The sequence below is a fragment of the Citrus clementina genome, unplaced genomic scaffold (genome assembly GCF_000493195.1).
Source record: "Citrus clementina cultivar Clemenules unplaced genomic scaffold, Citrus_clementina_v1.0 scaffold_9, whole genome shotgun sequence".
Classification (NCBI taxonomy): domain Eukaryota; kingdom Viridiplantae; phylum Streptophyta; class Magnoliopsida; order Sapindales; family Rutaceae; genus Citrus; species Citrus x clementina.
In genome coordinates, this window is record NW_006261964.1 from 29,880,092 (window position 1) to 29,903,722 (window position 23,631).

General features: G+C 38.9%; 6 protein-coding genes across 7 annotated transcripts; 1 reads left to right on the forward strand and 5 right to left on the reverse strand.

Moving 5' to 3' along the window:
• Nucleotides 1-366: 366 nt before the first annotated feature.
• On the reverse strand, nt 367-1,463 carry LOC18032558 (hevamine-A). Its single transcript, XM_006422029.2, has one exon. It carries the CDS (start codon nt 1,395-1,397, stop codon nt 495-497), a length of 903 nt encoding a protein of 300 aa, XP_006422092.1. The 5' UTR covers nt 1,398-1,463; the 3' UTR covers nt 367-494.
• A 544-nt stretch (nt 1,464-2,007) lies between these two features.
• Nucleotides 2,008-3,798, reverse strand: LOC18033352 (putative pentatricopeptide repeat-containing protein At3g49142). Its single transcript, XM_006422030.2, has one exon. It carries the CDS (start codon nt 3,706-3,708, stop codon nt 2,047-2,049), a length of 1,662 nt encoding a protein of 553 aa, XP_006422093.1. The 5' UTR covers nt 3,709-3,798; the 3' UTR covers nt 2,008-2,046.
• A 73-nt stretch (nt 3,799-3,871) lies between these two features.
• On the reverse strand, nt 3,872-7,925 carry LOC112096203. The gene is made up of 3 exons (XM_024179362.1): nt 5,466-7,925; nt 5,130-5,321; nt 3,872-4,745 (listed from the first exon to the last, which is right to left on the reverse strand). Exons 1-3 carry the CDS (start codon nt 7,598-7,600, stop codon nt 4,190-4,192), a joined length of 2,883 nt encoding a protein of 960 aa, XP_024035130.1. The 5' UTR covers nt 7,601-7,925; the 3' UTR covers nt 3,872-4,189.
• A 282-nt stretch (nt 7,926-8,207) lies between these two features.
• On the reverse strand, nt 8,208-10,201 carry LOC18033073. The gene is made up of 2 exons (XM_006422031.2): nt 9,602-10,201; nt 8,208-8,464 (listed from the first exon to the last, which is right to left on the reverse strand). Exons 1-2 carry the CDS (start codon nt 10,003-10,005, stop codon nt 8,359-8,361), a joined length of 510 nt encoding a protein of 169 aa, XP_006422094.1. The 5' UTR covers nt 10,006-10,201; the 3' UTR covers nt 8,208-8,358.
• A 982-nt stretch (nt 10,202-11,183) lies between these two features.
• LOC18033021 (ABC transporter C family member 10) lies at nt 11,184-18,767 on the reverse strand. Of its 2 annotated transcripts, none has more exons than XM_006422032.2 (13): nt 18,542-18,767; nt 18,218-18,308; nt 15,716-17,806; nt 15,230-15,550; nt 15,069-15,155; nt 13,816-14,403; nt 13,556-13,720; nt 13,068-13,362; nt 12,709-12,923; nt 12,318-12,623; nt 12,138-12,201; nt 11,822-12,061; nt 11,184-11,580 (listed from the first exon to the last, which is right to left on the reverse strand). In XM_006422032.2, the coding sequence occupies exons 3-13, from the start codon at nt 17,771-17,773 to the stop codon at nt 11,468-11,470; spliced, it is 4,452 nt and encodes a 1,483-aa protein (XP_006422095.1). In that variant the 5' UTR covers nt 17,774-17,806; nt 18,218-18,308; nt 18,542-18,767; the 3' UTR covers nt 11,184-11,467. The 2 variants fall into 2 exon arrangements, with proteins under 2 accessions (XP_006422095.1, XP_024035114.1); XM_024179346.1 differs by having other exon boundaries at nt 15,716-17,885.
• Nucleotides 18,768-19,731: 964 nt separating this feature from the next.
• LOC112100195 lies at nt 19,732-22,107 on the forward strand. The gene has a single exon (XM_024188843.1). The coding sequence runs from the start codon at nt 19,732-19,734 to the stop codon at nt 22,105-22,107; it is 2,376 nt and encodes a 791-aa protein (XP_024044611.1).
• Nucleotides 22,108-23,631: the final 1,524 nt, after the last annotated feature.

Here is a 23,631-nt window from a genome sequence, read left to right on the forward strand (position 1 = left end):
ACATATATATATATATATATATATATATATATATATATATATACTGTGTCAACGATTGCCAATAGTTTTTATCCACCAACTACTCTTTATCAAATTCTCCAACCTGGTCAAATAATACTCTAATTCTGTTGAACTGATCAGCTAAAAATAAATTATCTATTACTTTCTCATTATCTCCTTATGACGATATGCTTCCACGACAGATGATTATCAAAAGCGAGTAAAAGTATATAAAAATTAACTCAGTGATTTCCCGGTCAGTTTTCACGTAAGGGTAGAAAAACTTGGAAGTCAACTATGCAAACAAATCGTGAAATGATGAGATCAACAAGAAGAAAGAGTCCTTTAAAAAAAAACAAGAAGAAAGAGTCACAAAATGATGTGAATGCCCATTTTTATTTATTGGCTAGATTGACAATTACAGCAATGTCATGCCATTTTATAATATTATTGCACATTCCTTGGAGCTAACTGGCTGTTTTGCTTGACTTGCTTCAAACACTTGCTCGAATGGAGGAACTGTACCCATTCTGATCATCAAAAAACTTTGACCAAAGCATGACACCGCCATACTTGGGCGACGTTTTGATCTGAGGAAGTACCTGAGAAGTTAACACATTCGGTGGAATATACCCGCTGCCTGCGGCAGCAGGAGCTGCTGGCAGCCCCAAAAACAACTTCCCATTTCTCAATGATGAAGCCCATCTGTTAAATGAACTTATAAGATTCTGGGTATTTCCTGAACTATACTGACAAGGTGGGTTGTTGTAAAACTGAACCCATACATAATCAAAAAGCCCCGTGTTCAAAGCAGCACCCAGAAACCTATCAGGAAATGGGCACTGGGGAGCTGCTGTTAAGTAAACTTTCTTGCCACGGCTGCTATATGCTGATAGAAACCTTGCAAGGTCATCCCAATGCAAAGTTGAGCCTTGCTCAATATCAAAATCAATACCGTCCAACACAGCAGCACCTAATGGCCTTGAACTTGATGTTCCCCCCAAGAAATTGTTCCACAAGTAATCAGCTACATTCTTGGCATCAGCTACAGAAGCCAAAGAGTAGCTACCAACCCCACCTCCGAGGGAAAGCATAACTTTGATGCCTCGGCTCTGACAACTCTTGATTGCGTCGCTGACGACTCTGCAGCCACCGGCTGCAGGGTTGCAGTGGCCGGCAAGGTTAATTTCAGGGGTCTGGCCGTTGCCAAACTTGTTCAGGAAAGCTATGTTGACATAAGCATATTTGCCTGTGGCACAGGTTGAAGTGAGGGTACCCTCGTTGCCGTTTTGGCCCCAATAGATTGCGATGCCGCCGGCGCCTTGAGAGGCTTTGATCAATGACAGAGTGACCAGCAGGGAGACGAATGTTGCTATTGCTGGAGAGTTTCTGGCCATTTCTGCAATTATGCAAGTATCTTTGAAACATGGGTTCTTTCTTTTATAGAGTTTAATTGAGGGAAATTATTTTAAAAAAAAAACCCCCCACACATCTTTGACCAGGATTGCGTGATATAAGGGGTATTCAACCGTTGACGGAAGAACGTGTTGGCCTGTTGGGTTGGTTGCGATCTCATTAATTCAAAGATATAAAGAAATTAACTTCCGAAATGATGGCGGGATGTTTTACTTTTACTTGCAAGATATATATAAATTCACTTCTAAAATTACTCGAGTTACACAATTTTTACAATTGATGTTAACAGAGTTCACGGAAGAATTGTTACAATGTTACGTATTATAGTGCCTTATCTATTTATTTATTTATTATTATGATTATTACTATTGTTATTTTGACTATTTATTTTAGTGCCTTAGTTATACATTTTACATTTCATTCAATATACCGACTTGAACATTGGTGAAAAATTGGGCACTTAGATGATAATTTCTTTTGATTAACACCTTTTCGCAAAACATTATCTTGCAAATAGTGATGTAGAAGATTTCCATAACACAGAACAAAGATCTTGCATTTCATCCTCACAGAAGTTTAAACAATCGGAGGAACATTCTTCGGGCCAGTTGTTAAACATTTGGAACTCCTCTATGGAAGCGCAATGATCTGCACTTGATCATTCATCTCAACACTAGCGCCGGGCATTTTCTTGATTCCTTTGCTGTTCATGAATGTTCTCACTCTTTTTACATCCCCCCATCTTCCAGCTTTAGCATAGATGTTTGATAACAAGACATAGTAACCTGACTGATTAGGAGCTAAATGAAAAATGTGATCAGCGGCAAGAATACCTATGTCCATGTTAGAGTATATACAACAAGCAGCCACCAGGGATCCCCAAATTCTTTCATTCGGTTCCATTGGCATCTGTTTGATTAAATCATATGCCTCCTCTACTTTTCCTGCTCGTCCCAAGAGATCAACCAAGCAAGCAAAGTGTTCTATTCTAGGTACTAACTTGTACTGTTCAGTCATTATCTTGAAGTAGTATCTCCCCTCCTCTAACAACCCCGCATGGCTGCAAGCTGAGAGAACCGAAACAAAGGCAATGGAATCTGGACAAAGACCTGACATTAGCATTTTTGAAAAAAGGGCAACAGCATCATAACCTTGCCCACTCATTCCATAAGCAGAGATCATGGAAGTCCATGACACAACATCCTGGCATCTCATTTGATCAAACACCGTTCTGGCTTCTGTTAAACTTCCACACTTTGCATACATGTCAACCAATGCATTCTCCAACCGCAAATTAGGCTGAAGCTTCTTTCTCTCAACATATCGATGAATCTTCCTTCCTAGCAGTAAAGCTGAAAGATCCCCACAAGCTGGAAGAACACTAGCAACAGAGATTGCATTAGGTTCGATACCATGCACCTCCATTTGCAAATATAAATCAACTGCTTCCGCAGGCATTGAGTTGTTCGCGTACACCGCAATCATCACATTCCAAGAAACCAAATTCTTGTTATCCAATTTCAGAAACATTTCCTTCACAGACAAAACATTTTCAGGAGATGTATTAGTAACAGACGGCAATAGGCTAGCCATAGTATCAGCATCAGGTTTTATTCTTAAGGACTCCATTTCTCTGCAAACATCCAATGCTTCATCAAACCTCCCATTTTGTGCATATCCAGCAACCATTGAATTCCAAGTAACCACATCTTTACTAGGCATGTCATTGAGCACTCGCCGAGCCTCTTTCAAACAACCACATTTTCCATACATGGCAACCAACCCATTTCCATTAAACAGATTATAGTCAAGCCCTACTTTCACAACAGAACAATGAATTTGCAAACCAACCAGCAAACTATTCGATCCAGAACATGCTTTTAAGACACAAGGGTATGTATAGCAATCCGGGTCAAATCCATGGACAGACATATTTTTGTAAACATGGAGGGCGTCGTAATATAAATAGTTGTTCACATAGCTTCTAATCAAGACATTGAAGAAAACAACATTCTTGTTGGTAATTTCATCGAACACGTGGCGTGTGTCCACCATTTGTCCACATGCACCATAAGTTCTCATCAATTTGAGGCCAATTGATGGGTTTGAGTGCAGATGCTGGTTAATAATGATCTGGGCATGCAGTTTTTTCAATGTTTTGATATCTGGGTATTTGTCCAATATATCATTACATGCGTCTCCAGAGAGAAGTGTGTATTGGGTTGACAAAACTAGGGCTTGTACTGGTTTGGTAGTTGAAAAGTGGCGGCAAAGAAGAACAACGGCTTTCATGAATCAAAAGTATAATTCAACACTAATGAAAAAGATATGCTGAGTTGGGAGGAATGAGGCCTGTACCAAGCGACACGTCAAATAATGAAAAAGATATTTAGAAGACTAAAAAGTCAAATAATGAAAAAGATACTTAGAAGACAAAAAAAACTGCAGTAACGAATATTACGATTCTCTCTTCGTATATGATTATAACGAAAACTCTAAAACACATGGAATTGAATTGAACAGAAGATAAAACTTCAGTGATACAATGGATTCATGTTCAAGCCATTATACAAACAATTTAAAGAAAAGCTAGAGTCGGAAAGGAAAAAGCGTCAACTCTAATGATTTGTGTTAAACCCAATCTGGTTAAGACTTCACTTGAGCTTGCAATGTACAGTTACGCATGAACAGCAGTTAGTTCATCTTATTCAGTCTTTATTCTTTTCATGAATGGTTTTCCTGCATGAATGCCACTCATAAGGGCAAAGCTGCACTACTGGTCATCTTGAAACAAAGCCTTAGAAACAGAACCAGACAAGTGAGTCCCAGAGTCTTGAAAGGTTTCATCATCAGTACTATAAGAGCGTTTATTTCCTGTCATTGGCGTTTCACATACTTTGTCATAGGTTGCCCTCTTACGCTCCTTTCTAGACAGCTTCCAATTTGAAATTGGTTTGAATGCTTTCGGCTGCTTTGGAGCCCAAACTCTCTGTAAATCTGGCACCCAACTTGTGAAAGATGCAAATCTTCGAGCCCTTTCTCTCCTCTCCTGTGCTTCCATTACTTTGCGAGCCTGCTCCTCGTTTTTAATCCCTTGAGGGCACTCTTTATCACTTTCCAGCAGCCAGTGCGACTCTTCTTCTATTGAGACCGATTCATTTATTCTACTATTTTCACCCATCTCGTCTCTCTGTTTCTTATCTATCCAGGATTGATTACTATCCTCACTATTGAATAAGTGATTAGAAGTTTCATCTTCATCTCCAAACAGTAACAAGTCCATTTTGGTATAGATTCTACGAACCACATCTTCAAGAGTGTCACTATACCTGAAATAATGCCCATTCAAACATTAGTGTATTTTCTTAGTCTTCCTTGTCTCGGCAATAAATGGACACTTGCATATTAACATGAAAAAAATAAAAGGAATCTCCCTGATAGTCATTTCGAAAGTAGTTCTACTTCATATCCAATGTGAACAATGTTTAGGCTCCATGCAATTCTAGGATGGTTTTGGTTATTAAAGTAGTGGTCAATGTAGTTCATATAAGAAGCTGAAGACACAAACAACCCACCTAAAGGGTGCAAACCAATAGCTTAGTAGTTATGAATCAGGTTCTATTGATTGCAACCTATGAAACCATTTTTTCAAAGTGCAAGCATAATAGTTCCAGAAGAAAATATTCTTTTAGATCTCGTGTAAGTTCACATACCTGCTTTTTATTATCTTTCGCACATAATTATCAATGCTCCAATCACCAAAGAAGCCACCCTCCAGATGGCACTGAATGGCCTCTAGAAGCAAGCTAATTTGCTTTACGAATTTCTGCTTCATAGGCTCCTGAAAACTTGCTCCAGCCTCTGACTGTAAAATCTCCATGCGAAACAAAATTTGCAATTCATATCTTGTCACCATTAAGGATAAGTGTTGCCAAAGACACGGCCAAAATTGCTATTCCTTATAACAACAATAAAAGACCAAAGTAACATATATACAGATAAATAATATAACCAACGCATTAATATCCAAATATCTATAAACAGGATACTCTTTAACTATATTTTCTGATGAAAATCCAGTAGGCAATGGATTAGACTTCACAATGGGTGGATTATTGTTTTTGTGCTCTGCGATCAAGTCCTTCGGCTCCCTAAGTAAAAGCTTTGTTAGTTCAACGGCAACCATGCCGCCACAAGCATCATCAGCTTCTACCCCTGGAGGTTGACTCTCTGTAGTGCCTTCCGTTTTATGCTTTTGATACAGCCAATAGACAGATGAATTCACAAGGCGCTCTGCCAAAGTCCCCAAGTTCACTCCTTCAGTTTCAAGTCCTTGTTGTATTTTGTTGGAAAGACTGCTGAAGAAACTTTCAGAAGTTTCTGAACTAGCATCAAGGGCAGCATTATCCTGTATTCTAGACACACCAGTCCAAGATTCATCTCCCACTGAAGCAGATGAAAGGATTGGCTGTTCACTTTCTTGAGACATCTCAGCAAGTCTATTTTCTGTTTCTCTTGGGATATCCTCCTGTCGCTTGGATCTCTCCTCTATCATCAAGCTGCAACAGCTAGATTTCTCAATCTGTTTCATCCAACACTTGACAAATTTCAACTTCTTTGAGCTATTGCATTCCCTGGCAAAGTAGACTTCTTCTAATTTTATCACAGTGCTTTCAGAAGCTGCCTTACAGAAATCATTCCATGTGAGATCCTGGAACAAATGTATATCCTTTTTATTCTTTTTTCTTTTAACTTCCCCAACTGCAGCAGATGTATTGGATTTGCAAATGTCACTGTCCATTTTCTTCACAAATGGAGACAAGTTATCTCCACCAAATTCATTTCTACAAGTATAGGACTCATCATCTATAACAGATAAGAAAGCCGAAAAAATTGTGACAGGGTAGAGGATTCCCATATGCGTATCACCATTGCTATCTAAGAAAGATACCAAAGCCCAGTAACCTTTCCTGTGAAGAAAACTCAGCAGAATTTGCCAAATGGGTGATCCCCTCCTCCTGACAGACTCGCCCATTTCCTCAGCCAGAATCTCAAGAACTCTAAATACAAAGAAGTCACTATAATTCTCCTTTTCATCTTTCATAGACTCTCCCAAACACTCGCGAACAAGAATGGGATCCATTAACATCCCCTCAAATTTTACAGCTTCCTCATATCTATACACTGCTGTAACACAAAGTTTAATGATTCCATCGCCAAATAGTCCCCAAAATCTATTCTTCCCTATATTGAACAACTTAAGTTCGCAACACTTGCATTCTAAAGGCTTCCCACTAACATCTAATATCTCAAGACTCAATGTCGCTTCACAATAATCGTTATTACTATCAAGCAAGCATGAAGAAACCCCGATTATCGGATAAATCAACCCAAAATGAACAAGAGAAGAACCCAAAACAAGTGAATCACTAGAGCAAAACCCCCAACCCATATCCCTAATCCCACACTCAAAAAACCCAATTTTCTCTCCAAAGTCATTGGCACTAGCATCACTACTAGACTCTAATTCCAATCCTAGATCACACTTAACGTTAACCCAACTAAAATGAATGTCCTTACTACAATACGCATCGTTTACACTCTCAAACAACGCGCTGAACTTACTCTTAAACAATCCCACATTGGTCAAACACTCATCACTCACATCAACATCCAAGAATTCACTCAAAAACTTTATAGACTCGACAATTGGAGAAAACAAAACCACTAAACTCGACTTTATACAAGCAGGCCCATCGAGAATCTTACCGTCATTAACCGAATCACAACAAATCACGGGGTCCCACGCGTAGTCGTGAACGAGCTGACGCATGGACGCGGCAACATTTAACCCCCGCGGCAGAAACGACGACGCTTTGGAAAAATTGTGTTTTAGAGCTGGGTTGAAGAGTAGAGATTGGAGAGATTGGAAGGTGGAATCGGGACGGTCAAAGGATAGAGAGAGGGAAGGGAAGGAGAGCTTTGACGAGGAAAGAAGAGGGGAGAGGGAGGAGAAGAAGGGTTTGAAAGAGAAAAGAGAGGAACGGAGAGGCGGGAATGAGATTAGGGTTTTCACTGCGGCTAAAAGAGTAATGATGTATGGCTCTTGGTCTTGGAGATGAAGGAGAGGATTCAAGTCGATTAAGAGGACTATACGCTGCGTTTTGGTGTAGTCCGCCGCCATTGGGAGAAGTTTTGAAGTGGGTTTCTGTTTAGATCCGAGTTTGACGAAGAAACGTGGTGGTTGCACTTGGCCGCCAGCAGAGGTGGAGACGCTGCATGCAAAAACGACGACGTTCTGGAGCTAAGATGTTGATGGGGAGGGAGAGAGAGAGAGAGAGAGAGAGAGACTATGCGCGCCGGCCTTTTGGCGGGAAAGGAAATGGGCGGCATAACGTGAATCTGAACATTTTGGAGACTACAATCCAACACACCTTCTCAAAACGACAGCGTGTTTATGTCTTTGTTCCGCAAAATTGAAATTTTTGATGGGTATTGGGTGATTATTAAACAATATGAAGGAAAATTAATCTCAACTGTATACAGTTACTAACAAATGGCACAAAGAATTTAAAAAGCTTCAAGAGAGCTCAAACCAAATATTAACTTGTGGGGGTATTGTGTATTTAAGCAGAACTTAGATTTACTAATGAACTTTTTATAATAATGTAAGATAGGGGAGGTAGAGAAATTTAATTAGTCACTGAAATTATAAAATTAAGATAAACTGCAAAAGAATAGAGATACATGGGAAACATTAATAATTTAAATAGATATTATGCAACAAATGATTGATCAAATTTCTTTCTGGTTCAGGAAGAGGATAAAGTAATCAACATGTAGAATAAACAGTATGCATTGCATATGCAGCCCTAAGGAGTATGTTATACTCAGAATCGTAGTTAAATAGACTACAAGAAGGCTGAAGCATAGAGTTATTAATTATGGTCCTCCAAGAATGGCGTTTTCAATATCTTCTCTACTCAATGCATAGCTGAATCTCCTCTCAATATCTTTTTCCAGATTCCCAGGTCCATTCTTCAAGTACCTGCATCACAAGATACAGTATTCTTAGCATAATGCGTTCATTCATTACTGCCAATAGAAATTGTAAGAAGAACAATGGTACAATATCTTTGTCCTATGTAGTAAACGAGCTGTGGAAAAACTAACATTCTGGATTAAATATATCTCTAGCTCTTAGCCAGCTTGAACACTATTAACTGGATCCTATCAGGTTTGAATTTCTTCGTTTACGGGTGAATCGTGATATGGACTGCCTAACCAATACCATCTTTGTCAAACATATGCAGTGATCAGCTTAAGTACAATAGACTACAGACCGGTAACAGAGAGTCAGAGACCCTTTAAAAGGGGCAAAACTTAAAGAGAAAAGGCTACTGAGAAAGATAAGAAATTAGGGTTGAGGCAGATTTTGAATTGAGAAATCAACCTATCTAAGAAACAGAGCACAACTTGTGAAAGTTTGCATGCTCTTATCTTCAAGCAATCTAAAATCTAAGAGTTCGATAAATTGTTAATCAGCAGTAGGCTGTATCTTTGCACTATAGTTCGAGGAAGCGAGAAACCAATAGTACTTGTCGAATACCACCAAACTTTCATTGTCTGATGCCCTCATTCAATACCACCTTCAGTCATAACTCATTCATTTCAACAACCTTATCAAAATTAAGATCCCTTTATGAACAGTGGCCCAATCATGAATCTCCAGAAAATTTTCTCAACTACTTAACGAGCATCCACATGAACTTTACCCATTCAACATCAATTCTCCAGACAATATCCACTTCCATTAGGCCCCTTTACACAATTAGCAATTCAAAGCAACGGAATCAGCCACTACCTGGGTACCGTTTCATTTATTCTAGTTGCCAGCTTTTTGATTTCGAAGCTTTCAATAATTGTCTTAGCTGTTCTCAACATATCATTTATCAATTTGATGATAATTTCCAAATGTAAGATTTTAACTATCGCACCAATACACGCGAGCAAAAAACCCAGCTACAACAAAATCAGCAAACTAAACCAATTCCCTAAACCTCGAAAAATAATGTCTTTATTCAAAGTAGAAATAAAAACACATGCATAATTCAACATCAATCAGCAAAATAAAAAAAAAAATCCCAGAAACGAAAACACAACAGATAACCAGAAAAAAAATTACCTTATATAAAGATCAGTCATATCAAGCGACAGCTGAGCATGCCAATCATGTTTTTCAACTAACCAAACAGCTCTGTCATCACTGCTCTGATGAAACCCTAAACTCCTCAACCAAGCCTCAATACAAGGCAAGCTATGAGAGTACAAAGGCTTGTTTTTTTCAGGGAGTTTCTCGAGCCACTCATCTTCAGTAGAGGGCAGCTCTTCTTCAGCTTCAAATGACTGAGAGAAAGCCAAAGTTAGGGTTTTTTTGTGAGAGTGAGTGATGGGGTGAGGACAAGATGGGAACTTTGAGAAAATGGGAGGGCATGCAGGGGAAAAAAGAGAGAACTTTGGCGTGTTGGCGGGTGTTGAAGATAAGATAATATCTGGATTTGTAAATTTAGAAACTGAAATTGCTAACATTTTTATTCTTTCAACTTTTAGGGTTTTTGATTGTTTCTGTTACATGGAAGAAGAAATGGGAATTTGCCAGAGATTTTACAATTGAATTGGCTAATAAAGTCAGCTAAAACTCAGACTCAGTAAGCATTATCCATTCTCGTTTTATAAGTTTGATGGGGGAGTGTACAGTGTAGTGTTGTTTTATTTGTTTTTTAATTTCTTTTTCATATAGGATTTTATTATTGTTAAAACATTTTAAATACCATGTTTAATAAGAAAATCTGATAAAAAGGATTTTTAATTTTTTTTTTTTTGTTATTTATGAAATTTTATTTGAAAATTTACCGATGCTAGTCAAGTATAATATATAAACTCTATCCTAGGAAAGGCTTTAATGCGATTCTAGTCATGAGAATGCGAAGACAAGGCGACAAAAACCAAAAGAACTTGTTAAATTCTTTTGCTCTGTCACTTGCTCTTATACTTTCGCTTTTCAATCTTCTTTGGAAAGTGTTTATCAGCTTCAATGTGATTCTGCAGGTGCAGATGAGACCAATATTCCTTCGCTAGCTGAGCAAACAGTGAACCTTGCTCAAGCTAGCTCTTCGAGTGAAAATATTTCTGTAGAAGTTTGGGGAATATTTTTTCCAAAAACCCAGCCTCCATTAACAAAACTCTGAACAGAAAGAGAGGTGCAGTGGGAGGGAACACATCGGGTTATTTTATTTTTTCAAACCCAGAAAGAAACTTCTGCTTTAAGTTATTGCTGCAAGATCCTCATATACATTATTCTAAAGAAACAAAACTGAGTAAGCATTCTAAACAGTTTGATGCTGCACCATAATATAAATCATTTTCTTTTTTCGAACAGAAAAATGGAAACGAATAAATAAGCAAACAGGATCCACACGAAACCCAAAATCTTCGTCCACTAAACGCCTGTCATGTGTCTCTGACTCTCTTAAGTGTGAGAGAGAGTTCTCTTTCTCTCTGTCTCTTCATGTGCAGAGAAAGAGAAGTTGAATAAAGACAATGATTTTGGTGATGATTTATATGTAACGTTTAACAACATAAAATAAAGGCAAACCAACTTACTTAACTTGATCTTTTATATATATATATATATAACTTGATTCTTCCTTCTGTAAGCGGGAAGTGATTGCGTTAAATTCTAAGCATCAAGCTATTAACATTATAAATGAGAGGACAAAAGTTGTGGAAATTGTTTTTATGAAAAATTGGCACAATTACAGAACACATTGGCTTCTGTAAATTAACAAGGAAGCCTGGGTGCACACAATTCAGCAAACTAAACCTAATGAAGGGAAAAACATTCCTCTTCCTTTTTTGTTCTCACTAGCCGGGCTATGCTAAAGGGATACTATACATCTACTTACACTTTTAATTTCTCTTTGCTGTTAAAGCAATAGAAAATTAACAGCAAAGAGATATTAAAGAAGTACAAAAGAAATAATCGGTAGCCTCAATGTGATTCTGCAGAGTGCAAATGCGACCAGTATTCCCTTACTAGCTGCCCGAAGAGTGAACCTTCCCTCTTCATTAACTTCATTGGCTCATCATACTCCGCTAGTTTACCTGAACATAGCAGATTACCCACTTCTTTTAGTTAATTGAAGAACATAGAAATCGAATTAGTGAAATGAACTCGTTAGAATGAAAAAATATGCAGAGGCACCCAGGAATCCATAAATGAGTTATTGTTAATACACGCACACACACACGTGCGCGCGTGCGCGCGCATGTGTGTGTGTGAGAGAGAGAGAGAGAGAGAGAGAGAGAGAGATTTTCAATGAAGCTAATAAATAATGAAACTCACCATCACTAATGGCAAGTACCATAGTGCAATCCATCACTGTTGGAATCCTGTGAGCTACTGTGATAACAGTGCAATCAGCAAATTCTGCACGAATAGTTTTCTGCAGAATCATGTCAGTTGCATTATCAATTGATGCAGTTGCTTCGTCAAGCACCAATATGCGGCTTCTCCTCAAAAGAGCACGGCCCAAACAGAACAGTTGCCTTTGCCCCATGCTCCAGTTTGATCCGTCTTCCACAACTGGAAAAACCGGACTTCAGTTAATACCAATATGGAAAATAAATTCCCAAAATCTACATATTGTTAGAATACTCACCTAAGGAGTCTAGGCCATTTTCTTTCTCGCGGACAGCCTCTCCAAGATGACACTTTGCAAGAACCTAAACAATTGTAGAGCAAAAAATAAAAATGCAATGGCAAACAGAGAAACTATTACCAGATAAAAGAATCTCCCAACCAGCCAGCAACCACATGGAAAAAATCAATTGAAATTTACCTCCCATATTTCCTGGTCTGTATGTTGCGACAAGGGATCCAAATTATATCTCACGGTCCCATTGAAAAGTGTAGGATCCTGAGGTATTATTCCAAAACGTGACCTAAGATCATGAAGTCCAAGCTTAGAAATGTCAATACCGTCTACTAAAATTTTCCCACCGGCTGGCTCGACTAGACGAAATAAAGCACCTATGAGAGTAGTCTTCCCACTGCCAGTTCGACCAACAATACCAATTTTGTGCCCTCCTTCAAATGTGCAACTGATACCCTTAAGGACGAGTGGTGAATCGGGCCTATACCTGATCTGTTTGCAAATCATTGCTCTCAGCATGGTAACCATCGTAGATCAGAATAATAGTAAAATAAATAAATAAAAATAAACAAAATACCTGCAAATCACAGATATCCACTTTACCAACAACCGGCCAGTTGGGTGGGGGGCGGTTGTCTTCTACTACCTCAGGGGCTTCACTTGGTACATGCATGTATTGGTTAAGTCTTTCTACAGAAATGATATAATTTGCTAGAGTACACTGGTTTTGGATTGACATTACTAGGGAACTGTTTAACGAAAGACCATAAGAAAGGGCCATTCCAATAAATCCTGAAAATAACACAAGTAATTGTTATTACTATATCCTACATAAGAAGAGTTAAGTATATTAAAAAATTAATTTGAAGTTCTAATGCATATTCCTAAGAATTTCCTGAAGTAGCAATGAGACTCCAATGAAATTAATTTACTCACCAGGGGTAAAAGTTCCAGGAGGAAGCAAAACCATACAGAATGCTGCCGAGGATATAACAGTTGCACTGAGTGTTTCTAGGCGTTGGATCAACCACTCATTTGCTGCAAAAGTTTGGAAGAAAGGACTGGCATTGGTATCAATGAGGTCAAGGTTCTTTGCAAAAAACCGATCTTCCTCCTCAAAAGCCCTAATTGTCATGGCTCCTGCTATAGACTCAGCTAGATGATTTGCTACCAAGGACTTGGTTGTGCCGTTAAGCCGCATCAATTCTTTTGCAGTAGCAAAATAGTATCTCTGCGAAGAAAGAAAAGCAAATATAAAATTTACTTGTTAGTTCAACACCCTCCCATCCCTGCTTCAAATTCCAAAATATGCACAAGGTGTAGTTTTGGTAATTCATGTATTCATGCAACAATATTCACATCACATGGCTAAAATAGGAAAACTGCCTCTTACACATGAAAACAGAAACTTTGCATAATATTACCTGCAAGCGAATTGCCAAGAAAATCACTGGTATGGAAACGAATAGGACTTGCCATGTGACAACAGCAAGTACTCCTAGATTACTATAAGCATTTGTGGTAGCCCCGACAGCAAAGATTAAACTGAATGGAACATCTAGGTCGACAATACTCAGATCAGAAGAAACCTGTATCAGGACAAAATTTTGATAATAAGAAGCAGAAATATCAGTTTTATCAATCCCTTTCAGAGAAACAAACAGTTTACGATGAAGATGCATACCCGACTAAGTACCCTTCCAAGAGGTGTGGAGTCGTAAAAAGACATAGGTGCACGGAAAAGGGAATTTAAAAGCTGTGAGAACAAAGATTTTGATGATCTAATACCTAAAACAACACTAGAGAGAGATCTAGACATCAGGAATAGTGTTGAGACAAATCCAATCAACAAGTAAACCACTATCAGCCGTAATGTGCTGACATTAGGATTTTCTACATTGGCAGCCAGCCAAGAGTTCTGCAATATCTGACCAATCACAAATGTAAGGTGAGAGAGGCTGGCTATGGAGAAGAACAAAAAGCCCTTGTTCTGATTCAGATATTGTATGTATGGCTTAAAACCTATGTCCCCTGTTTCTCTTTCTTCTTGTTTAATCAGCTGATCACCTTTGGATACTTCAAATTGTTTCTCTACATGACCCTTCTTGATCTCCTTAGCAGGCATTCCACTTTTCTGGGAAGGAGTGACCTCAGCAAGTCTCTCAGAACCAGCGGTTTCTTTGTGCGCGTTGACAAGTTCCTGAAATTCTTTGCTTGAGGCCAATAATTGATGATAAGGAGCTGCCCGCAGGATTTCCCCATCTGACATTAACTGCCAAAAGATTCAAGATTAAGATGCAAATAACTATTACATAGTTTAAATAACAAAAAGTAACACGGAACAGAACTCTCAGTTTTAACAATAATTATGCATGTCTACTAGGGCAAGCCTAATGAGGATAATTTTATACGGCTGGTTTCGCCAGATTGTTCATTCTGATGTGTGAATTAGGTGCGTATTAAGAAAACAAAATCTTGAAAACTATACTCTTTCTTAGGCTACTTGGATTTGAAACCAAAGAATAAGTGTTGATAAGTTTCAGAATTTAAAACTAATTAACAAGCATTATACAAAATGTTTGGCAAATTTAGATCAATCTAAAATATATGCAAAAAATGAAAAAGCCTATAATTCACAGAAATAAGTATTAAACAGTGATTGAAATCACTTCTTTGTAATAATAGTACATCAACAAAGCCATGTAATAATCTTGGTGCAAGTTTCATTGCCAAAATAATCTATCTCATGGAAACAATAAAACAGAAGAACAAAACCGATAACAAAGGATGTTCTTCAGACAGAAAGATGTGGCAACAAGAAAGAAAACCCAAGAGACAAACCAAGCTCAAGTGATTATAGATACGTAATACAAATAAAGAGGATCAAATAAATTATTAGAAAATAATGAAAAAGCTGGAGGTTGAGAATAGACTAACCAAAACAGAATCAAATGCAGGAAGAAAATCAACTTGATGTGTGACAAGTAAGACCACCTTCCCTGACAGTGCTTCCATAACATAATCCTGCAGAGTTTTAAGTTAGCTTTCACTAAAACCTAGTTAACAAGAGAGAATGTGGTGTTAAGATAAGTAGTTACATTAAATAAACTTGAAGCAGTATGAGCATCCACAGCACTAAACGGATCATCCAATAGATATATATCAGCATCCTGATAGAGAGCACGAGCAAGTTGAATTCGCTGCTTCTGACCACCACTCAAATTAACACCTCTTTCACCTATTTCGGTGTTATCACCGTAGGGAAGCAACTCAAGGTCCTTTATCAACGAACACCTCTCAAGTGTTTCCTGGTATTGATGGCTATCCATAGGAGACCCAAATAAAATATTCTCCCGTATGCTTCCAGTCTGGATCCATGCTGTTTGAGAAACATAGGCAGTCTTCCCATACACTTGAATCTATGAATTAGAAGAGACAGACCAGAACTGATATCAGTATAAATTGTTAATAAATTGCAGGACTTGTGAGAGACGTAGAATCCACAGAACAACATACAAGGAGACAATATTTTGCATGCATTTCACAAATATGAAAAAGAAAGAGAACAAACAGTAACAACTTACAGTTCCCTGTGTATGTGGTACTTCTCCAAGAATTGCAGCTAAAAGGGTTGATTTGCCAGAACCAACTTCTCCGCATATGGCTACCTTTTGGCCAGGTCTAACCTCTAAACTTATATTCCTCATAGTGGGCTTTGAAGAGCTCTCTTCCCATGAAAAACTGGCAGATTTAATGGAAATGACATGGTTCACATTCTCTATGTTCCCCTTTTGCCTGATATTCATACTTTGCAGCTCTGGTGCCTCAAGGAAATTTACAATACGTGAAAATGCAACATTTGCTTGAATGAAAACTCCGATTACATCAGGGATAACTCTAATAGGGTCCTGAACTAGACGTAACGTTGCTACAAAAGTAAAAACATTACTAGCATATAGAGGAACGTTGAGGAAATAGCATGCCCCAAAAGTAGCGGTAGAAACCAAAACAGGTGAAGACCAGAAGAGAAAGGTATTATATGCTTTTCGCAACTGAACGGCTGATAACCATTTATACTCCACATTCCTCAAAATTTCAATGGCATTCTTGAAATGAGTTTCCCAGGCATATAGTTTCAACACCTTCATGTTCACAAGTGCCTCACTGCAAGCCTTAAGTCTCTCATCTTGTGCCACCATCAGCTTAGTTTGAAACTTATGTTGCAATTTCGCAAGTGGAGCATTACATAGAACAGTAATCATTATAACTACCAAGGCTGCAATTGTTGCCAATCCCACTGCATGAAACAAAATTATCAGGGCAATACAAAGCTGGACACTTGTTGTCCAAATTTGGTGGAACCAGAAAGGGAATTCTCCAATCCTGTAAGCATCCACTGTAACATAATTCATTATCTCACCCCCTGAGTGCATCAACCTAGCAGCATTGGACAATCGGAGTTGCTTCTTGTAAATTGCTGCTGTGAGCAAAGACCTCACTTTCAGTCCAATAAGTCTGCTTCGGAAATACCACTGCCTTTGCGATAAGGATTCTAGGATCTTTGCAACGAAAAGTGTTATGGCCAATACATAACCTTCGTACTTGAAGCCTGCTTTACCCTCAGTAACCAAAATGAAGGCATTAAGGAGCAGAGGGCCAGCAGATAGAGTGAGAACCTTTAGCAACGCAAAGAAACCAGACATGAAAATATCTCTCCAGTAGCATATTATTATTGTCCTCAATACTGATGGTTGAGATGATGGTTCTGCTTGTTTTTGTTTGTTTAACTGATCCAGGAATTGAAAGTAGCAGCTTTCTGCTTGCTCTGCTTTGCGCAAATCCGGAATGTCTTCATCCCCTAGAGTCTTCTCTCTACCCCTTTTCATCAATGGATTCAACCACCAAAATGTCAATCTACTGAAGAAACCAGCAGCGGCAAATCCAGTAATATGACCAGCAGAATGATCTTTACCTAAACCATTGGCTTCCCCATTCAAAGGGGCATATAGGCCATTTTCACCAATTTTCACATCAGTTTCTTCATGCTTAAACACCTTATAAGCACATAAAAGCAACAATATTGCTCCAGGGAAAGAAAGAACATCCACGGCTGTCTTGATGGTTACATCTTTGCTTAAAATGGCTGCAAAGATGGATAGGACACAGACAGTTCCAGCAAATAAGAAGCTAAGAACAGACAATAGCCGCATTGGTGCTCTTGGTAAATGATTTCCCCTAAGGCTTACGATTAAACTCACAAGCAACCATGTGACACCTTGAAACAATACTAATAACCACCAATTCAATGGCAAAGCAGTGTGAGTTTTCCTCAGCTTCTCTTCTAAAATCCAAGTGCCCAAGCACAAATACGCTATTCCAAGACAGCTATTAACAACTGCAGCCACTTTCTGCAACGTTGTAAACCGTTGAAAACGTACAGGAATGTAAAGTGACTTCGATGATGATTTCTGGATCATATTGAATAAGAGCATGGCTAAAAGCAAAACGTCAAAGCAAATGATCAACGCATGATTGATGCATGAATTTGGATCACTCAAGAGCAAAAAAGCATTATCGCATGGCTCTCCACCAATGTCTGAACACCCAGACTCCCCACAAAACATTCTCCATAAATCCCCCATCTTGCTTTATCACTTTCACTTGCTCTTCGAGCCCTGTATTGCACAGCAACCCATACTCATTTACAAGCCCACATAAATATACTATATATTTATTAAAATTCCAAGCATCCACCTAAAACAAATTATCATGAAATTTCCTTGAGCATTAAATTCAAAAATAGAGAACCAAAAAAGTAGCAAGTGATGCTGGTTAGCTCAACTGGTAAAACCTCCTGGGATGATACCGGTTGGTCCAAGTCCCCACAAAAAACAAAGTTATGAATGCAAGTGAGTGATAAAAGAACAAAATCTTCTTACTTATTATGAGAAGTGAAATTACAAAAGCAAAGCAAGGGAATGCAAAAGAACTTTCGTGGAGCATAGCATCACCAATGGCATATATTGCAAGTGAAGCAAAGTTGAAGTAATTGCATATACAAAAAGATAATCAAAAGTTGATGGTACCTCAAATGTGATCAAGCGAAGACCCTTCCCCTTCCCTTTCTCTGAACAAGTAATTACGCGAACTCTGAAGGGAGCTCACGTGAACATGTTCCTGTAAAATTTTCAAACAAATTGAACCCAAAAAAAGCCTCCATGAATCAATTCCAGGACGAAACTAATAATGCGATAATAATACATCAAAATATTTTTAGCAACATCCGCTTATAAATGATTTTAAATGAAAAAACAAAACAGAGGAAGCATTCGAAACAAATTAAACAACTGCACCACGTGAAAGATAACATTTTCGTCTTTTTCATTATGCAACGAACTTTAAAAACTAACCAGTCACCGGAAATCGCATGAAACTCGAAAAAAAAATTCTCCCTCTGTTAATTTCTCGAATCAAAACTCAAATGGATACTCGAAAATGATCTTTGTTTTATAAAACTTTTGCGAAAATGGATGAATTCTACTCAAAAGGGTTCCTCTGTTTCTGTTTGCAGAGACAGAGGAGTTAATCACAATGCAATGGCTTGCTGATTCCTTTATACGTAAATATGTGAATGCGGAATTGTGTTGGGGGAGAGAGAAAGAGGAAGGCAAAACGATTATGGAACTGATTTCTGATGTCGTCATGGCACACGTCTGTAATTGAGTCGACGTGTGTTCGTTTTTGGATTTTTCGTTCTGTTTCAGAAAGTACTCTTAACTCGTGAAGCCTATTTAAGAGAAAAATTCATGTGCTCAGAGTTGATGCATCAAACGCATTTCATTTTAATTCTAAAAACAAAATACGCGCATCAAATATTAATATAATTTATTTCAATTCGGATTCTTACTTGTTAAAAGTAACCAATATCGAAGTGGGAAATTTACGAAAATAACCATAAATATTTTGTTATTTTCCCAACTAACCTTCTCAACTTTTTTCTATCAACATTAGCCAAACACAAGCCTTTCTCCCCAAATTACCCTTCTTTACAGATCAAAAGCAACAATCTTTCTCCCATATCGGCAAACCAAACGCAGCTTAATCATCAACCAACGTCGACGGCAAAAGACAACAGTAAAGGTGAAATCCGATCATAATCTATCCGAATCCAACACTAATCGACATCACTTAGTGGTATGTGTTATTTTCTGAACTTGCTTAACTGAGTCGTGGGTGAATCTGACGACAGGCTGCCTGTCGCACCAAAAATTTCTGCCTACAGGAGCGACAGGCTTAATTTGATCCGGATCTAATTAATTTTTTTTTGATAATTTCAGGCTTAATGGATTCAGTTGTACTTGAATTGTGTTACGATGGTTGGTGGGAGACATTAGAGGATGGCCGTATGGAGTATGTGAATGGTAAAAATCGAGCTTTTTTGGTTGGAAAAAATTGTCTGTTTGATCAGTTATTGGCAAGAGTATACGAGGTGTTACAAATAAACCCTAATGAATATAGTATTACAATGAAGACAACTTTGAGGTCTAGTAACACATTATATCGTATATGTGCACTGCCCATGGATATATTTGATGATGAAATGGTGAGGGTTGTGTTGCATATGGCATCCGACGTAGCCAATTTTGGATGCATTCCTATATTCGTGACCACATCACCTCGAGTTCCGAGCGAAGGTATTGAGCCACATGTCGATACAGAAACTTCGTTTAGAGCAAATATGTCTGGCCCCGATAATGATGAAGAGGTGTTGCCAAGGACAATATCGCTGCAGCAATATTACTCTCCAATCCACGATAATTATGACAACATTGATGATAACGGCGTTACGTTAGAGGATGTTGGAGCAACGGTATTTCCACTAACGACGTCGTTGGAGCAACGGTATTCTCCGTATCACAACAATGATTTTCGGGACAATGATGATTTTCATCATGAGACAGAGGGGGATAATGTTTGTGCAGAACCTTCTAATAATACGAGGGGCACTCATTTCAATAATGATGGTGATGATGGAGGAGCCGGTCCTTCGAATGTTCCGTCGTTTCAGCACGACGATGAGTGTGAAGACAATACTCCTGTGAATAACAGAGGCAATAGACCTAGTCCTTCTATGGTTCGATCGAGAAGGCGAATTGACCCCCTTACAAGTCTTGCTCCAACTTTGCCTTCGAACATGGTTGCTCCAAGCTTTGTTAGCAGTTGTGATTCAGATGATATCAGTGTGGGTAAGTTATTTGCTGAGAAGAATGAGTTTATATTACAACTACGCAAGGTTGCCTTTAGAGATAAGTTTGATTTCAAGATTGCACGGTCTACTACGACACGTTTCGAGGCTCACTGTTGTTCAGAATCATGTAAATGGCGTATTCGAGCAACTAGATGTTCGAACGAGCAAAATGTTCCTTGGGTGGTGAAGAGAATTGACAATGTACACACTTGTCATAATGAGGTATTGGTTGATGGAGGTCATCAAGTAAGGAGCCGGGTTGTCGGTCATATTATCGCAGAAAAATATATTCAAGACAAGAGGATTTATACTCCGAATGACATAAGAGCAGATATGCAACAGGAATACGGTGTTCAGTTAACATACCAGCAGGCGTATCGGGCGAGAGAAGTTGGTCTTGAAATAGTTCGAGGCAACCCTGCAGAGTCATACAACTTGCTCCCTAAATACTCTCACGTACTAACTACAGCTAATGAGGGTACAGTTACTCACCTCGAGCAGGATGGAGATGGTAATTTCTTGTACTATTTTGTAGCACTCGGATCTTCCATCAAGGGTTTTATGCAGTACATTCGGCCTGTCATTGCTGTAGATGGTACTCATCTGAAGGGACTATATCGTGGAAGCATGTTCGTGGCAACATGTCTTGATGGTAACAATCAATTGTATCCGTTAGCCATTGGGATCATGGATTCAGAAAACAATGATGCTTGGGAATGGTTTATGATGAAGTTACACGGAGTGATTGGTGATAGACCTGAGTTGGTAATTATCTCTGATCGATGCACTGCCATAAGGAGAGCCGTTCTTAAAGTATTTCACAATGCAACTCATGGCGTTTGTTTTTACCACGTCAAAGGTAACATTAAGTCTCAGTTTAGAATGTCCAAAGCTCTTTGGGATCAATTTGAGCCTGCCTTTATTAATGCAGCAAAAGCATATGGCCACGAGGAATTTAAGAGACAACTTGAAGGGTTGTGGATGATCCACTCGGGTGCGGCTGATTACCTAGAAAATAATGTCGGTACGTGTAATTGGGCAAGGTCTCAATTTGAAGGTAGGAGGTACAGCATACTTACCACCAACATCGCGGAGAGTGTTAATTCTTTCATGCGGGAACCTAGAAAATTTCCTGTTACTCATCTTGTTGATAACTTTAGAAAAACAATGCAGCAATGGTTTTATGATAGAAAAATTGTGGCTGAATCAATGACTACTCGGCTAACAACATGGGCGGATGAAATAGTCACTGAGAGGAGAACTATAGCTGAAAGAATGATAGTTCGGCCGGTGTCTCCGCATCGATTTCAAGTGGTAGGCGGTGGGCTTAAGGAAGGTTTGGTTGACTTGCAAAAGAGAACTTGCACATGCAGAGTCTTTCAGCTTGACCAGCTTGTATGTGCTCATGCAATTGCGGCGTGTCTAACACACCGGGTGGATTTTATTAACCTATGCTCGGACTTTTACACTACAGAATCGTTGGCGTTGGCTTATGCACAACCAGTAGAGCCAGTTGGTGATGTGGCTGATTGGGAAATTCCAGATGAAATGGTGGAGATGCAAGTATACCCACCAGTTGAGGCACCACCACCTGGCCGTCGTAAAGAGCTCAGAATACCCTCGGCTGGCGAGGACGTTAACAGGCGGACTGTTAGATGCGGGCGGTGTCATGAACTGGGCCATAATCGTAAGCGATGTAAGAATCCCATAGCGTCGACTCGAAGTTAGTTGTTATTGTGTTTTGTGTATTGTACACTTATATTTCATAAAACTTTATTTGATTTTAAATATTAAAATGTGAGCATTAAAATTATATAAACTTAAGTGCGCAAATTTAAAAAAAAACAAGTTTAAACATTCAAATTACTACAACGGTTTACAATACAATATCGTCATTAAATATGTCAACCGCAATCTTCTTTCTAAAGTACTCGACATGACTAGCGTTAAACTCCAATCCAAGCCCGAACATTAAATACATCGTAACCATCAATACAAAAACACCGCAATCGCCAGTTCCGGGCTCCTGTTGTGGCGCGCTCCTAACTGCGATAACTTTCCAGGGGTCGGCACTCCGCAACTCAGGTCGGATGTTGTAGAACCCAACATATTCCAACCATCGAGGGAAGATAACTTCAAGTGGCTTGAATTTCAACCTATATCTTTTGTCGTCGCGGCATGTGAGTAATGAGTCATAAATCCAGACTTTGTTTTTCCGAAAGTCTACTCGTGCCAGTACCCAATGCTCGCCGTCCAAGTTAACAGGGATGAGTAACTGTATATAAAAATTAAAAAACATGTTGGTTATATATGAAATTGAAAAACAACTAAGAAAAATTGACAACTTGTATATAAATTGCAGCAAAATACATACCATATCGACATCCGTCATTGATTTGGACATTGTGTGCTGTCGCCCACAAAGATAACTATTCACGCGATCGTCGAATACTAATGAATCGACCGCACAATCCCCGTTGTTCCATAACTGATTCAGGAACACCTAGTACATAGATAACCAAGAAATGCATACATTAACAGAACTTAAAGGCAATAATGAAAAACAAAATTAAATAGTATTTATACGATTTGTATGCACGTTACCCAAAAAAATGTGTCAGTATGTGTGACACGTTGGAGTAAGGCATTTGGGTACTGCCGTTGTTTCTCGCTAATCAAGCGGAGATACTCGTGAATATGCTGTAGAGAAACAGAAATATTACGATTTAAAAAAAAATTAAACACAAATCCACAACAGTATACATCACGACGAAAATATAAATACCTCATCGCCTAGCCATCCCATCGAAGCTGTCCCCAAGATTATTTGAAAGAATGACCGCGGGTGCTGGACTCTCCGGCAGACTCTGCTATCACCAGTGAACCATCGATCAAACTCAGCAAACATACTAGAGTCCTCCAACCCTCTCAGTGGATTTATATCCACTGTCGTACTCATGTCAATCGCATGCTCCAAGATTTGGGGTCGAGGCAAAGGGCGGACGTTCTGTCTTCGCCTGACTGGAGGAATCATGTAAGGACTGTTATAAACATACGACGGTATGTACGCGCGGCCGAACTTACTAACGCCGGGAGGCACATCCGAGAACACCTGCACGCTCTCCCCACTAACATCCCCGTAGAAACTATACAATGACGTGGGCGTAGACAAATTTTCATTGCCCACGTTAGTATACACTCCATAGTCATCCGGGGCCTGTCCATTCGCCGAGAAGAACATATTAAACAACT

What these genes read in the sequence shown, in the direction of transcription:
- LOC18033021 (XM_006422032.2), bottom strand. Translation starts at nt 17,773, where the DNA reads ATGGGGGATTTATGGAGAATGTTTTGTGGGGAGTCTGGGTGTTCAGAC. An exon ending in CTGCTTCAAGTTTATTTAAT is followed by an intron (nt 15,156 to 15,229) that starts GTAACTACTTAT and finishes AAAACTCTGCAG; the next exon opens with GATTATGTTATGGAAGCACT. An exon ending in TGGATATCTGTGATTTGCAG is followed by an intron (nt 12,624 to 12,708) that starts GTATTTTGTTTA and finishes ATTTGCAAACAG; the next exon opens with ATCAGGTATAGGCCCGATTC.
- LOC112096203 (XM_024179362.1), bottom strand. Translation starts at nt 7,600, where the DNA reads ATGGCGGCGGACTACACCAAAACGCAGCGTATAGTCCTCTTAATCGAC. An exon ending in TCAGAAAATATAGTTAAAGA is followed by an intron (nt 5,322 to 5,465) that starts GTATCCTGTTTA and finishes AATGGTGACAAG; the next exon opens with ATATGAATTGCAAATTTTGT. An exon ending in CGAAAGATAATAAAAAGCAG is followed by an intron (nt 4,746 to 5,129) that starts GTATGTGAACTT and finishes GCATTATTTCAG; the next exon opens with GTATAGTGACACTCTTGAAG.
- LOC18033073 (XM_006422031.2), bottom strand. Translation starts at nt 10,005, where the DNA reads ATGTTAGCAATTTCAGTTTCTAAATTTACAAATCCAGATATTATCTTA. An exon ending in ATGACTGATCTTTATATAAG is followed by an intron (nt 8,465 to 9,601) that starts GTAATTTTTTTT and finishes CTTGTGATGCAG; the next exon opens with GTACTTGAAGAATGGACCTG.
- LOC18032558 (XM_006422029.2), bottom strand. Translation starts at nt 1,397, where the DNA reads ATGGCCAGAAACTCTCCAGCAATAGCAACATTCGTCTCCCTGCTGGTC.
- LOC18033352 (XM_006422030.2), bottom strand. Translation starts at nt 3,708, where the DNA reads ATGAAAGCCGTTGTTCTTCTTTGCCGCCACTTTTCAACTACCAAACCA.
- LOC112100195 (XM_024188843.1), top strand. Translation starts at nt 19,732, where the DNA reads ATGGTGAGGGTTGTGTTGCATATGGCATCCGACGTAGCCAATTTTGGA.